We start from the raw sequence: 17,040 nt of genomic DNA, 5'->3' as shown, positions 1-17,040 counted from the left end.
AAAAAGATTTCGAAAAAAAATGTTGTTTGGTTGACGGTTTCTGCTCCTATGTTCTATCTTATATCATTTGAGGAGTGTTTTTAGTTCGGTTTGGTGAGATTTATGCCAATTGAAGGGCATGTGCTTAATTCATAATTGCTTAAGAATCGGATGTTGATATATGGTTTTGTTTAGGTACTAGCTTGATCACCTATACCTCCACATTCCCATAACATGTTTTGCCTTTTCTTACCCATTGCCTCACTTTACCATATCTTTGTAAGCCCTCGGCTGTGACGGACCTTGTTTGGTTGGAATGTATGTACGGTAGCTAGAATTGTCTATCATATTAGTTGCATGCATGTTATGTGGGTCGTAGTTTAGGTGAGCGACTATTTTTCTTTCTCTCTTACATTCATATGCTTACCCTTTGCTTCATGAGAGAAGAGTGACCCGTGAGAGTCCATTGTTAAAGGTCTTGCAAGGTCGACGATTCAGCTACTTTTATAAACATCTTACAACTCGTTTGCATTTGACTGTTTAGCTATAAGTGTTAGTTTGCTTGCATTAAATTGGCTTAAGTGGGCATTTGTAGCTAGCTCTGAGTTATTTTTCCGTTCCATTAGCGTATAGTTTTGAGTTTACTCGAGGACGAGTAAAGGTTTGGTTTGGGGAGATTTGATACGTGCATTTTATATAGTCTTTTTAGCCTATTTTATGCACGTATTTCTATGCTTTTATCGTAGTTTATTGCTACGAAATGCCCCGAATATGCTACTTTGGTGTATTTTGTCTTAATTGCAGGAATGAACCAGAAAGGAGTGAAATCAAGCCATTTACCGTCCATTTTGCATGCATTTGGAGGAAGAGATGATTTGGAGCAGGAAATATTGCTGTCTTGAGATGCGTGAAGGTGTTCCGGGAGCTAAAAGGACAGGTCAAGGCGAACTAACAAGAATTCTAAGCTGCTGAAGTTAATAATCACTCGATCGAGGACATTCTTGGTCGATCGAGTGGTTTTAGGATGAATAAACAGTCGATCGAGCAGTTATATGGTCGATCGACCAGTTCTCTATATGCCCTTACTCGATCGAGCACTATTCTAGGTCGATCGAGCTGTTTCTGAGTGAAGATCACTCGATCGAGTGATTTAAGTGGTCGATCGAGTGGATATTGCTGACGGGCTGGGCTTTTTAGTTATATTCCGTCATTAGGTTTAATCCTACTCCTAATTTCTTATAAATAGGAGTTAAGGATTTCATTTTTAATCATCTCTCTTTACCGGAGAGCGGGATCACGTTATTCTTCTCCCTACCTTTGCTCTTTGTTGCTTTTATTTCCGGATCAATAATTAGTATTAACTCTTTCTCTTCTTTTCTTACTGTTATTTATGTTTATTTCTTTATTTCTTGTTCCCCCCATTCCCATGTCTAGCTAATTTCCCGTAGTATGTTAGGATTAGGGAAGCCGTGGTAGCATGCTTTAACTGTATTAAACAGATTAGTCTTGCGATAGAATTGTATTAGGCAATTTAATTGTTATCAGGTCGAATGAGTGACATACAGGAGACCAATAATTTTAGTTAACCCCGACCTAGATCGAAAGATTGGAAGGGAAGGCTTGCCTAATTACAATAGGGTATTGCGGTGAGGGCGAAAGTTAAGTCATTTTACACTCTAGGGCGGTTTAAGGACCGAAAGGTGACGACCATAGCTCTTCTTATCAATAGTCTAATCGCCTTAATATTCCCGATAGTATAAGATCTGATAGCTGCCACGGTGGACCGACTCTTAGCATACTTCTTTCTCTTACTGTTAATTCTTTTCTCTTGCCTTAATCTCTAGTTTAGTTAAATCGATCAAACCCCTAGCATTGTGACATTAAACAGATAGATAGACAAATAGATAGTACACCGCCTCCCTGTGGAGATCGACCCTACTTGCCGCTGACTTCTGTTAGCAGTAATCTAGGTATTTTATTTTTGGTGTAGAAACGACCGCATCACCCGTGCGATGCACGGGCCGCTTGGTAGAGAGTTTTTTTTTAATTCAACTTTGAGAAAGACTTATTAACAATAATAAAAAAAAATACCTTAAAACAGTCCTATAGCTAAAGAATGATGAAAATAATTACACATCACACGGTCCTTTGAGAAAGACTTATTAACAATAATAAAAAATATCTTATAAAACAGTCATATAGCTAAAGAATGACGAAAATAGTTACTTATCACACGGTCCATGATATGATTACTCTAATTAGTAACATGCATTTTTGTAAGCGTAAACCTAGCTTAATTACCATGATTAATATGCAATTATGCATTAAGGTTTCTTCTTATCATCTAAAAAAGCAAAATATGTTTGATTTGCGGAGTATTTTGGCCATGTTTTATGATTCTAATTGTTTCGTAGTTAATATGTACAATAGAAAATTAAACTGATATATTACTATATAGATGTATACAAATTCTCGTATAATACGACCTTATAAATAAATTTTGTAAAAGGGATCTTTTAAGAATATCATTTCATTCTAATGGAGTATGTTATTGTTATTAATATATCCGTTTTAAGCAACCTTTATGTAAACAACCTCTATTTAGACGAACTTACAAACAAATAACCGATCGGAGTAATAAATTTTGTCCTACGTTTCATTGTAACATTATTTTTCCAATAAGAACAAAATGCTTAATCTACTACTCCCTCTGTCCCGGTCATTTGTTGTCCTTTCCCATTTTGGAGTGTCTCAGTCATTTGTTGTCCTTTCTATTTTAAGAATGAACTTTGATAGATGAACCAACTCAACCAAAACCTTAAGGTGATGATTGAGGCCCAACTATTATAAATATTCCTATTACGCTCCCTCACTCAAATGCCCGTTGGGCTTGAGTGGTTAGTTGTGCACCGGCTCCCCCGTACCGTGTGCTGGGTTTCCACTTCGAGTTTTTGAGGAGTTTTTAGGTTGCCAGGATTTGAACCCGTGACCTTCGGTCACACTGGCTCTGATACCATGATAGATGAACCATCTCAACCATCTCAACCATCACCTTAATCCAAACCGAACCCACCACACCCGACCATGTAACCAACCCGGCCACACCCCCTCCAAACTCTCCTATTCCTCACGGGTCCCCCCACCCTTTCACCGCCACAGTCCTCCCCGGACTCCTCCCCTCCGGACTCTCCCCCACCTCCACCCGAGAGTTCCCCTCAAATGACAACTCGTGCACAGCACGGGATTTTCAAACCTAAACACCAGCTAAACCTATGCGCCACATCAGCCTTATCACCCGTACCCAAGTGTCCGTTAACCGCCCTTCGTGACCCTCACTGGAATCAAGCCATGAAAGACGAATTTGACGCTCTACTTAAGAATGAGACTTGGGTGCTTGTGCCTTGACCTCCTAATGTCAATATAACATGTTGTTTGTGGTTGTTTAAACATAAGTTCAAAGTTAATGGTGATTTGGAGCGATACAAAGCTCGGCTTGTTGTCAATGGCAGGTCTTAACAGGTGGGAGTCGATTGTGATGAAACTTTCAGTCTCGTGGTTAAATCCGCAACTATTCGGATTGTTCTCGGTCTTGCTATATCCAAAAATTGGGTTATTCATCAACTTGATGTGAAGAACGCCTTCTTACATGGGCATCTTGCCGAGACAGTATATATGCACCAACCGCCCGGATTTCGTGACCGTAATCATCCCGATCATGTTTGCCTTCTCAAGAAGTCTCTTTATGGGTTAAAACAAGCACCGCGAGCATGGTACCAACGGTTTGCTACGTTTGTCTCAACCATTGGTTTCACACATACTAAGTCCGATAATTCGTTATTTATTTACCAAAGTGGTGCGGATACGGCCTATCTCCTTCTATATGTGGACGACATTATACTTACAACTTCTAGTGTCACGCTTCGGGATAATATTATGTCACGACTTCGCCATGAATTTTCCATGACCGATCTTGGGCCTCTTAATTATTTCCTCGGTGTTTCAGTTGTTCGAAGCAAACTCGGCCTCTTCTTACATCAAAAGAAATATGCAGAAGCAATTATTGACCGAGCCCACATGACTTCGTGTAAACCAGCCCGTACACCGGTGGATACTCAGCCCAAACTAGGCGCCAACTCCGGTGCTCCCGTTGCTGATCCTACCCTTTTCCGCAGCCTTGCTGGAGCACTACAATATTTAACATTTACGCGGCCCGACATTTCCTATGCGGTCCAACAAATTTGCTTATATATGCATGACCCCCGGGAAGCTCATTTCGGTGCACTCAAGCGTATTATTCGGTACTTGAAGGGAACCACCCACTACGGCCTACAATTATGCCCGTCCTCAACTTCCACCTTGACGGCCTATAGTGACGCCGATTGGGGCGGGTGCCCTGATACTAGACGTTCCACATCCGGCTATTGCATATACCTCGGGAATAATCTTATTTCATGGTCGTCTAAACGACAAGCTACTATATCAAAGTCTAGTACCGAAGCTGAATATCGTGCTGTGGCCAATGTCGTAGCCGAATCATGTTGGATTCGGAATTTGCTACTTGAACTTCATTGTCCCATTCGAAAGGCCACGGTGGTATATTGTGACAACGTTTCAGCTATTTACTTGTCCGGCAACCCAGTTAATCATCAACGTACCAAGCATATCGAGATTGACATACACTTTGTACGTGAGAAAGTTGCCTTAGGACAAGTTAAAGTCCGCCATGTTCCATCGCGTTGTCAATTCGCGGACATTTTTACGAAAGGGCTGCCCAAGGTCTTATTTGACGATTTTCAATCCAATCTCAGCATTCGCCCTCCTCCCGCTTCGATTGAGGGAGCGTATTAGCATATAGCATATCTTGTATATTCAGTAAATATTGGTCAACATATTTACTCCTTATTTGTAGCCATAATCCCGTTTGACTTAGCTAGTTTATAGGCTAGAATATTGTACCTACTTACCTAATTCTTAGATGATATGGCTGTATAAATAGGATATTGTATCACATGAATTAATCAAGGAAATATCATTGCTTTTAAACTTGATGAGTAATTTGATCATTTTCATTTAATTTGTTCCACTTGTTATTTAGTTATTGGGTCTCTCCTCTTTCTTTGGTCTTTGTGCCAAAACCAAAAGATAACAATTGACTGGAACAGAGGGGGTACTACACAATCCTTGTTCATCTCCTACCCTACGCAAATCTCATCATCTCCAATCCTCGTTCTTCCTCAAATCCGCCTCCTTTGACAGGTCTTCACAGTTCCGTCTTCCCTATTTGCAAGGTCAATTTTCAGCTCTTTATTAACACAACGAACCTATGCTGAGGAAAGTTATAAAAAAGTAATTGTACGTGTAGTTGTAGTACGTACTTCACGAATAAAGAAGTGGTACGCATTACGAATCCGTTCTTGTTCAAATGTTTCAATGACCTATAATTTGCATATTAGAACAAAATTTAAACGTCTCTTAGCTAACTCACAATATCACACTTAGCAACGTCACGAAGTTTGTTAATTATTACTCTGTTCTTCATAATTTAAAAAACTTTTCATCAATAATACATGCAAAGGGAAATAATATCACAGATTTATACACTCCGTAATAGAGTATATTAATGAATGAAGTACGACACATTAATACATTGTACTTGTGGTGTGCAGTGTGCTTTCCATCGGTATGAATCAAGTTCCGCGTTCCCTTTCGAGTTGTTGACATCTTCATAGTTCATCCTATCATTACAGTATAACAAAAGAAATTTATTAGTTAAACCATCGTAACCAACATCTTGTATATGTAATATAAAACTGTATAGCTTGAGACTAATAAGCAGGAAAGACCAAAAATATTGTTATTGAAGGGAAAATCTAGGATGAGTTGCATTTATATATAAGTATATACATTGTGTCTTACTCAAATATATAGACTATGTATAGTTATTATGAATAAATTGTTTATTTATTTCTATTAAATAAAACTACCTATTCTACGTACTGCAAACTCTATCATTTGATTATACAAACTCTATCATTTGGTTATACAAACTACCGTATTGTTGTTAAGGTAAGATTCAAATATTATCCTTTAAATTACAAAATTGCAAATTTAAATTGAATAGATTTATTATAGGTAGTTCCTCAAAGTTGGAGACTTTGTAATGGCTCGAAAAAAGATTCCTTTATTAATATAGATAGATATTGATATTGATGATTTGTATAACTTTCTTTAATTACATTGAAATTCCTTGATTTTTGGATTTAATATATAGTATTGATTGATTGATAGATATAATTTGATTGTATTAGTGTTGAATGTTGATATTCTTCTTTCTGAATTTCTATATTTAGTCATGTATATTGCTCGTATAGGTCTCGGGTCAACGTATTCCTTCGAGTGTGCTTTAGATTTCCAGCTGCCTCCTTTCGGAAAATGTCCTACACACATAAGCAAATAGAACCTGAGTGATCCAGAGGGGTCCCTCTTTGATGCTCAAGTAAGTATATCGGTACGTGTGAATGAGGTCGGGACCCTGCTTGAGGTCGTTAAGGTCTCGGTTCTCTCCTATGATGCACGGGCCGTTTGGTAGAACTCTTTCATAATGTATGTTTAATTGTACTAAAATGATGTCGATTTGCTTAATGACTTATTTACAATAACCAAAAATTATATGGCTATATTCGAAGTTAGTTAAGATAGATCAAACTGATCCATTAAGAATTGTTTGATCAATCACCAATGCATTTTATTTAATAAACAGTCTTATATTAAAGCAATCTTAAAAAACAAAGTTAATTGTTAAATGATACAGAAATAGTACCAAGGTACGTGTTATATGATAAAATAGTAACAAATTTCTTAAGCTTTTCAATGGAGTGTGTGTTACTAACCTATTTCGTTTAATTTTCATAGCTTGGCACCTTGAGTAGGATTATGTACACAAATAATTCAATTGTTAGAACTGAATTGACGCCACTAATTAAAACCTTAGATACATCTTAGTCCTTTTTGTAGGAAATATATACTAAACAAAAATCAACCTTCGATGAAAATTTGGTTACTATGTATGTTATACGAAATACAATCCTATTTTCCAGTCTAATTCAAACTCACCAAATAAATTGTTACTTTTAATCAGTTAGACGATTCAACGTTAAAGCTGGTAAAAATGAAGTAAAAAGAAGATATCCAAAGTAAAGTCAATTTTTTTAAGTGCGTTTAATTTGTACATACACTCTACTTCAACATCCACTCTTTACATTTTTTTTATTCCCACAAAAGTTGGTTTGGAGTATCAACTTAGACGGAACATATATTTTTTGCAAAACAAAACTAAAATTATCAAATACTATCACTAACACACTAAAGTTTTGACACGACTATGAAATTAGTGACTTGTATACAAAAGATAATAGAGTTGGGGTAAAATTAGGAAGGATACAACTTATTTATGAGTGATGTCATGCAATAAACAATTTCAATGATAAGGCCGCTAAGGAGCCTTAGACTCAGCCACTCAGGGCATTTCTTATACAAATAGACTTTGTAATTCTTAACATCCTCTAATATACTTTGTATTTCTCAATTTGTTATGCAGTCATCAAACGCTTGTAGTAGTTAATGCTAACCCGCCATCGTTTTGTTTTTTTGGCTCACTTTGTAGAAATATGAGATTGTAATCGACTAAAATTCATATATTATATTCTTTATTTAGTTATCATTAATATTTAATAATTTTTGAAAGTGTACATCATTCGTTTACCTTTAATTAAAATACCCCTAAAAAAATAGAAACGATAGTTTAATGAATAATGGGACGAAAGAAGTATCTAATATGAGTATAGAAGATGTAAATATAATTAGGAACCTTATTATTACCTTGTTATTAAATGGAAACATACGATCAATTGGTATCTTCTACTCGTGAAGATCAAGAAAAAATTCGGAAATGATTAAAGTTTGTGATATTCAAGAGTAATAATAAAATACAACAAAATTGTAATATTAGATAATCCTCCTCATCAATCATCATTAAAGATCAGCAAACTTATTCAATTGTCGTTAGATCATCATTAGTAAACTTAATTCACACAATACAATCATGTCTTCATCAAACAATTAATAGCGTAATATTACTCCAACGAAATCATTATGTAGCGTTATAAATTGTATACTGATACAAAATCGTACGAAATAAACACAATGAATGTTTGATGTTGTGTAATTAGATGGTTAGTAGTGAATATGCGAGAACATTTATTTATACATATTTAAAAGAAAATAATATAAACAATAACGCCACCGTAATAACTATCTTATACACTCGATATATATACTTCTTCACAGGCATGATAAATTATTAACATGTGCTTTTAGGGCACACGTTAAAAAAACCACGGACTTACCTTTAATATCATCATTGTTATTATAGTAAAATATACCCGTAGTAATTTATTGTTGATGTTGCAATGAATCAATTCCTTATCTTCAAATGGCTTCCCTTAAATATCATAGTATAAAAGTGTATTAGGTGCGACGAAATTAACATGATATATGCAAAAATTAGGTTCATTGCATGGTTTATATACGCAAAATAACAACGTGGAAGTGTTTGGGTGTGAATATGAGATATAAATGATAATAGAAGTTGATTAGGTCTACACTTCCACACAACCGATTTATCACAAACATATAATCAATTTTATATCTCTTATAATTATCTTTAAATATATTTTCATTAAAAAATTATTCTAGGTAGTTCTCAAAAGTTGGACTCTCTATAATCGCTCGAAAAAAGCTTCCTTTATTAATATAGATAGATAGATAGATAGATATATAAGATATAAGATATCCCGCAAGTGTTCTCCATTGAATGAATAAGCATTCCGGATCTTAAAAACAATAGAACTTTTTGAATAAATATGAGTAATCAAATGAAATAAAGCAGCTAACCTAATTGCGACATTGTCAAATAAGCTAAACTTCTCTTAATATCTTTTTTTAAGGAGTACATCGAGGTTGTAACATATATTCGGATGGGCATTTCAGTTTCTGAATCACAGTGGCACTGACTGCGAACAAAAGTCGCAAAATCATACTGCAGACTCAGACTGCATTCATTCGATCTGAAATCGCAAAAGAAAAAGGAATTGTTTGCAAATCAGTTATTCTGTTTACAGCTGCCATCACTCGAGCTTGCCTTCTCTAACACCATTGCCGGTGATTGCACCTCCTCTCTTTAGCCTCGACATTTTCTTATGCCTGACGCAGGAAAAAAAACAACATAACGATCACATTAGTCAGCCTGTTACTGCAAAAGTAACAGTTTGACATAAGCGTGTATGTAAAGGAGAGCGAGGCAAATGCTTGTGATTACTTTAAAAACGGATCTAGTTTCGCTTGGTTGTCGTCTAAACTGATTTTAGCTAACTGGCTTGACAAAGACTCTGCAGGATCGAGTTTAGATGGGGTTCGGCTAATCTTGATTAAGCCTGGTTTTAAAGTTTGCTTAAACTCTGCAGCTTCATCTGCATTATAGAAACACCCTCTCATTTTGGCATCACTCACAAGATCCTGCCACACTGTTCCACTGTTCGCCAAAGTACTCCCGCTCCCAACTATCCAAAGACAGTACCTACACAAATTCAGTAAGAAAAAGTTAATGTTACTGATATAAGTTTAGTTAAAAGTGCTCATCGTATAAAGAGGCGAGGCATACCTTGCCCTGGTTAGAGCAACATTTGTTCTCTGATGATTCGAAAGGAAACCAACTGATCCATTTCCGTTGCATCGAACAGTTGAAATTATAATTATGTCCTCTTCACCTCCTTGAAACCCATCAACAGACCGAACATTGACAGTGAACCCATTTCCCTTCCGCGCAGCATATTTCTTACCTAAGTTCTCATGCATTAGGCCTACTTGACCCTTGTAAGGTGATATAACTCCCACACTAATCGCCGTCTTGGTGTTACAATGATCTGCAATATTAGTTAAAACCCAATTAGCAATTGTTACGAGTTAATTTCTGTCTTGGAAAAAAACAGATAACTTACAGCTATAGAGCTTTCCGATGATTTGATTAACAACTTCTGCTTCCGCTAGATTTCTTGGGCTATGCCCTTTCCTGAAGTCTTCCTTGCCACTCGATACATTAATGAAAGAGTAGGAGCTATACATGTTCCCTTTAAGAAAAGTTTTAGTATAGCTTCTCAGCTTTACATTTGATGCATCTACTATACTCTTCTCGTAAAACTTCCGATTGGGGAATGAACTAATGGTCGGATGCATTCTGTACTGAATGTTCAAGAGATGTTTCTTTTTCCCTAAGCTTGCCAGCCTTTGAAACAGACTCCGTCCAAAGTTAACATTTCCCGATACCTAAAAATGTCGACATTCAGTTGGTAAATGATCAAAGGATGCAATTATTATTATTATATATAGAAAGGTTGAAAAGGAATTATAAATAGTATTAACCTTGCTCTGAACCATAGCAGGAAGCTGTCGGTCATCCCCAATAAGAAGTGCGTTTCTGACACCGGGAATCTGTAATGGAATAGCCGACTCACATTCCTTGAGCTGTGCAGCTTCATCTATTACCACCATTTCAACAGGTGACTTCATTTTGATAGAGCCTGATGCTGTACAGAAAATCAAACGAGCATTTTCCAAGCAAAAATTTCTCAATGTTCCTTCAAATTTTGGTCGCGGAAACCCTTTAACTAATTCTTTCAGGATCGAAATAAGTTGGGTCTTTTTGAACATCAGATCAGTAAATTGATAGGTTTCTTTTGAATTTCCGGGTGTCTTAAGTAAATTAATGAGCTGAATCATCTGCTTGACCACATACAAAGGGACCGCGGATGTTGGTAGATGAGTGTACAAATTCTTGGCGCAGAAGACTAACTTCAGTGACACAGACCGGAATTTTTTTAACACAAACTCTTCAAATGTCATCCTACTTCCTGTTTGCTGATTAATTTGGTTTCCGATCAAAGATTCATTAATGATATCCTTCATTTTCTTCTTGTTCTTCTTCTTATTCTTCGTTTTCTTTGATGACTCCGGATTCACTGCATCTCCATCTACTGCAATATCCTCGTTATCATTGTCATCCCTTTTGTCCCCGCCCAAGTAAGTATTATATTGCTTTTGAGGATCCTCAAGTAAGCATATCATAGAATCTAAGTTATATTTCCACCCTGTCACAGGGCAGAGACATTCAACGAGAGTTTCAATACGATACTGAAGAAACACATCAACAAGCTCTTCATTTTCATCTATCTTCATTCTTTCTCCATTTCCATACAACACGATGTCTCCCAACCCGTAAGTATCATATTCTCTGACTGGCTTTAGAAAAATCTTCACAAGCCTTTCAGCAACTTGTAGAACTGCTATATTAGTCGGCGCACAAGTCAGTGTCCGGCATTTCAGCTTAAGAAGCACAAACAACAAAGACGCGACTGTCTTGGTCTTCCCTGTCCCTGGTGGACCCCAAATCAGTTTCACGTTGTTTTTCTGGTGCGAGCACTTTGCCATATCAATGCTGCTTAGCACAGCATTCGTTTGAGACTCGTCCAATTCAAACGACCGAATAATGGCTAACACACTAGATTTCCTGGCCTTACTGACTTCCTCAGAAACACAAACAGAACATTCCTCATTGTCACCCTGCATGTTTGAATACGACTTAGAGCAAATTAGAGAATTAATAAACAATCGTCGACAATTTAGAAGAATACATAACAGTTTGACTTACAGAAGGATTATGTTGCAGCAAATTTTCAAGAAGACCCAAGTTAGGGGATTTAGGACTAGGGTGAAGTGCTTTCCATATTCTCGTATTTGTAGTCAAGTTCATCACAAACGTAGCAAACAGTTTCGTCTCTTTTTTCTTACTTAGTAGCTCTGAACGATCTAATTCCTCGGATGGTGTTATCAAAATAGAAGGTTCATCTTCACTAGCCTTTTCAACAAAGGCGAAGATTATGTTTTGACCAGGGCGTACCAAATCAGCCACATTTCGAGGCCTAACATTAGAGAGGGCAAAAACATCACCAGACTGTGGATCATAATGTCCACCAGGATTGTGCAGGTCAGTAACGGGTCTGATAGTAATTTTATAGTGCAATTCTTTAGGGGGTTTGTGAGTCTTATCTATGGAAATTTTCGATATCTCAGACGCAGGAGATTCAGCTATTGATTCCAAGCCGGAACAGAAATCGGCTCGAGTCTCTTCGATGAGTGGCAGCTTGAATGACTTCAAGTATTCAGCTGTTGATGAAAATGTGTCTGGTATTTTCGTAACCTGCACACCATACAAATTATACTGGTGACATCCCCCTACTACTAAAAGAATAAAAATCTTTTAGTTTTTCCTCCAAAAAAAAAACTAGCTAAATAAGGTAATAAATAAAATTTTCTTTCATTACATTATTATCTTTTTAATGAATATATTCTTATAAATAAACTCTAATTTTTTAAATAAATTCATAATTATGATTTTTCATTAAAATAAAATAAAATTGATATTAAACTAGTGTAGATCCCGTGCTAAAGCACAGAATTTTTGAGATATATGACAATATGACCGTGTAAAATACTTTGGTAAATATATTTTTGTACAAATATTCACAAATAAGAATTATATAAAGTAGGCAAGCATTTGTATAGACTATAGAATGAGCAAAAATGTTAAGCCCAATACTTAAGAATAATTACTAAACATATTAAGGCCCAATATATAACTGAAAAAATTTGAGCGGGAAAATTCCTAGATTCGCCTATTCATTTAGTAAATAGAGGATTATAAAGTATAAGTTGCTACATTTTTCAGTAATGCAGTAATTATTACTGTAGAGAATAACTTGACACATGCTTAAAATTAGCTTCGTGACAAAAATCATTCACTAAAAAAAATTCACAACTTAAATAAATTTTTTTATTAGTTTTCCATTTCAATTTTTTTGTTTCATATCAAAATACAATGGAGTGAGCTGATAAATATTTATGAGGTGCAAATTTTAAAAGTATAAATCCTCCTATATACTAAGAGACTACAACTTTTCTAAAGTTTTTCCACCAAAGTGCTCAAACTTATATATGGAAACAAATTAAATTTTCATTTATTAAACTAAATTTTCATTTAAAATAATCTATACATAAAGATTGTATCTCCTATTATTAACTTCGTGACGAAAAAATATTTTTAAAAAAAAAAAAAATTGATGTATGCGACACGTGTCAACCCAACATTAAATACGAGTATTAATTACAGCTGAACATTAAATATAAATATAATAAATGCAGCATAAATCTTAGTAAATATTAACTATAATTTAATAAATTTTATTATAAAATTATATTAAGTAATTACGTTGATTTGATTCTAAATTTATTAAAAAAAATATTTTGATAAAAATTCTAAATTGTAAATAAAAACGTTCATTGCAAAAAATGCTTTCAATCGAGTATACTTTTCATTATATTTATTAACATAATTTGATATGTAGAGATGATTAAAGTGAGCATCTTACAATGTTTCACATTTACGTAAAAAAATATTTTGAGAAAGTTATAAAACTTAGACCATTAATTTTATTAAGAAAAATATATTTTAAAGAGTCATTGTATATATTAAAAACAAAACTTTAAAAAAAAAACTACTAAGATATAAGTTTTTATAGTGTGGGACGAAAAAATTATATTGCGACAAAATGAATACATATGAGATTTTGAGAGGTTTAAATACTGTGATAACGAGTATGTATGTACACAGTGATCACGAATGAGTTTGAATAATTAAAAGAAAAGTAATGATTATTAAGTAATATAATATTATATAGGGTTTTTCTACATGATACCCGTGTTTCTTCGCATTCTACGTGATACCCCTATATTTTTGAAAATATAAGTGGTATCCCTAAATGTAGTAAAATGTTCTAAAAATACCCAATCTACTAAAAATCACGTTTAAATATGTTATATTTTGTAAAGAAAATATGTTTACAATTGAGTAGACGATGTTTATGTTAATGACATGACAAATTATTGCCAAACAAATCAATAAAAAATGTATAAATTAAACATTCTAAAGAGGCGGATTAGAGCATTTTGGGTATTTTAAGATGTTTTTATCATGTTTAGGGGTACCACGGGTATTTTTGAAAAGCGAGGGGTATCACATAGAATTCAAATAAGTACAAGGGTATCATGTAGAAAAACCCTATTATATAAACAACATGAAAAAGTAAAATACACATTAGATTTTTCTTTAATATCTTTAGTTAAATATGTATACGTCAAGAACAAAACATTAGTTATGACTAACTAGATATTACTTTTATTTAAATATTTTATACGTTATCTTATAAAAATGATATTTGAGAAAATTCAACCTATTTTATTTACGTAAACTCTTAAACATCGTTATATATAGTTGTTAAAAAAAACAACAGGTGCAAATTTCTGATAGATATATTTGACACATAGAACATGTAAGACACAACCAAAATATTTGAATAAGTTTAGTTTGGGCATATATATTTGATAAATAAATATCAAACGTTATACATACAAAATTAAAAATTGCATAAAATTATATTCACATCATTTTGAATAAATCTTTTAACTGATTTGGAACATAACATATCGTGAAATGATATACTTTGATACCTTAATGTACCTTAATGTTGATTGTTGCATTATTCGAAAAATTTTTATTTTAATTAATGTGATAATTTGATCAATTACAATTTTTTTTTGTAAAACGTTGATCATGCGTAATTAACTATAACTTGGTATTAGTTTTAATTAAAATTATATGTATTTTATTTTAAAACACTGAACTTAAACCTAAAAAAATAAAATTTGAGAAAAAAAATTAATTTATTTTTATTTATAGGTAAAAATATTAAAGGTTATATACGAATTAAATTATTTTTCTTCAATTATAATAATAAAATTTTAAAACAGGCCGCGCGAAGCGCGTGATACTACCTAGTATTTTCATAAAAAACACAATTCATGGAATTATTCAATTTTTTTGATTAATTTTAATATTAATTATTTTTTTATAAAAATTCGCGAGATATAAATCTAAAATGTATAACTAAAACACTAAAAATTAAAAGGCATATATTTACCGCGCATTTACGCGGGATCTACACTAGTAACCTACTAACTAAATGTTTTTTTTTTTTTGACAAATGTGAAGAGTAAGGTTTTACATTCTAGTAGCGTGACGGTACGAGACACTTATACGGAAAATGAGTTAGCAACACCGGATGGCGCCTAATCTGGATCCTCTCTACAATAAATGAGGACCCCTCACCCCTATAATAATGGGCTCCTATGTTTTGTTTTATCTTTTCTATGTTTTTAGGATTTTTCACAAGAATTAAAAAAAGTCCTTGGAAATGTTTCAAAAATAGTAGTAGTTAAACTTAAGCATGATAAATTCCTCTTGAAAATTGAAGAAGAAAACATAAATCTTTTTGTCATGTCTCATTTTAGCCACATAAAGAGTATATTAACTTTGGATTTCTAAAATATTGCATGGGAAATTGCCATTAATTAGTGGCAAAACGAAACAATTTTTTTTCCCTAATAAAACAAAACGAAGGGACTATTACAACATAATGTGATTGTGAGTTTGTGACGATTTGTATTATACACGTGAGAGAGGAGATTTGAGGGAAAGATTATCACTCTTAATCAGTATCAATTGTTCCGTTTACATGCTAAGATATGCCTTATATATACAAGCCAAGAATCAAGAAAATAAGGGAAATAATATATACAATATGTAAAGAAGGGAATCTGGGAGCCTTGTTTTGTGGGACGTGGGAGCCTTGTTTTTGTGGGATGTGGGAGCCTTTAGTCCTTGTTTTGTGGGATGTGGGAGCCTTCAATGGATTTGGTGCAACGGCTCCTAGAGGAGTCTATTAATTTGAAAAAATAAAAGCTGAACCTTTGCTATGTAGATTATCAAGTTTTAGCAAAATAAGCTTTACTTCAAACCAACTTGTTGACAAAATTGCATAGTCGATAATGAAAAATACAAGTAATAAAATAAAGAAACTAACGATAATTATCCAATAACTTCTAGCCATAAAAACACGAACATGAGATGATGGAAATTAAATGGAGAATGTGAATACGATTGAATTTGACTTGTAGAAGGAAAACGATTCACTACATTTTCATCAAATCGTTTTTGCTATAGAAACTAAGGAAATAACTTCCCGGTAAATATTCTTTGCTCCAAACAAAAGGGTAAAATAAAGTGGAGACGAATACCTTATTCTTGTAGAGGTTATTGTTAAGAAGATCCTTGGGTGACCAAGAAAACACCAAATCCAACAACCCTTGTTTCTTCTTTTTCTCTTCCAAAACTACATTCTCCATTTTCGTCATCATCATACTATACATTATAGCGAATTACAAATATCTCAAGATACTACTGATAATGAATTATGTTTTGTGTGTGTGTGTGTTTTAGAAACTTCAAGTGCCAAAATATATAGGAATAAAGATACTACTACTCCAATGACAACGAAATTGTACTAGTTGAAACGCGTTGGAAACTTAATAGACAAGGTTATATTAGAAAGGAGACTAAAACGTCATTCGTCAATGAAAAGTCTATTGTTATGCACTTATGCTTTGTTTTATGAAAAGTTGACGTACTTGAATTACATTGATTGTCATCAACTTATGCTTTTTTTATGTACGGACTCATCTAATTCAATTGGTGTTCTCTGTGACGGGTTATCATTTGTGGTGGATATTTTGTGAGATAAAATGGTAACAAAATGAGTTAGTGGAGAAAGGGGACCACATGAATAGTGTTGCAGAGAGAAAAAAAAGTGGGTATTTTGTAAGGTAAAATGGTATCCGTCACTCAAAAGTGACGGATATGTCATATCTTCAATGAGAATTTGTGCATCTAATTCACATGCAATTAAAATGAACACAAATTCTAACAACGGTTCAAATAATGATCCACTTATATAGATACGACCAACATTTTATTATTTTCTAACCATTTCATTTTTG

The 17,040-nt window shown here is 34.0% G+C and overlaps 1 protein-coding gene across 1 annotated transcript; it reads right to left on the bottom strand.

Annotated features, from left to right (window-relative positions):
• Nucleotides 1-8,815: 8,815 nt before the first annotated feature.
• LOC141657152 (helicase sen1-like) lies at nt 8,816-16,544 on the bottom strand. The gene is made up of 7 exons (XM_074464292.1): nt 16,282-16,544; nt 11,741-12,289; nt 10,456-11,652; nt 10,035-10,359; nt 9,698-9,959; nt 9,356-9,613; nt 8,816-9,240 (listed from the first exon to the last, which is right to left on the bottom strand). Exons 1-7 carry the CDS (start codon nt 16,411-16,413, stop codon nt 9,165-9,167), a joined length of 2,799 nt encoding a protein of 932 aa, XP_074320393.1. The 5' UTR covers nt 16,414-16,544; the 3' UTR covers nt 8,816-9,164.
• Between the last annotated feature and the right edge of the window lie 496 nt (nt 16,545-17,040).

The sequence above is a fragment of the Silene latifolia genome, chromosome 5 (assembly GCF_048544455.1).
Source record: "Silene latifolia isolate original U9 population chromosome 5, ASM4854445v1, whole genome shotgun sequence".
Classification (NCBI taxonomy): Eukaryota; Viridiplantae; Streptophyta; class Magnoliopsida; order Caryophyllales; family Caryophyllaceae; genus Silene; species Silene latifolia.
Note: the sequence above shows the minus strand (reverse complement) of the source record. Positions and strands in the feature narration are given on the sequence as shown.

Coding starts and splice junctions, on each gene's coding strand:
- LOC141657152 (XM_074464292.1), bottom strand. CDS start 16,413: ATGTATAGTATGATGATGACGAAAATGGAGAATGTAGTTTTGGAAGAG. Junction 12,290..16,281: donor ATAACCTCTACAAGAATAAG/GTATTCGTCTCC, acceptor TATGGTGTGCAG/GTTACGAAAATACCAGACAC. Junction 9,614..9,697: donor GTTGCTCTAACCAGGGCAAG/GTATGCCTCGCC, acceptor GAATTTGTGTAG/GTACTGTCTTTGGATAGTTG.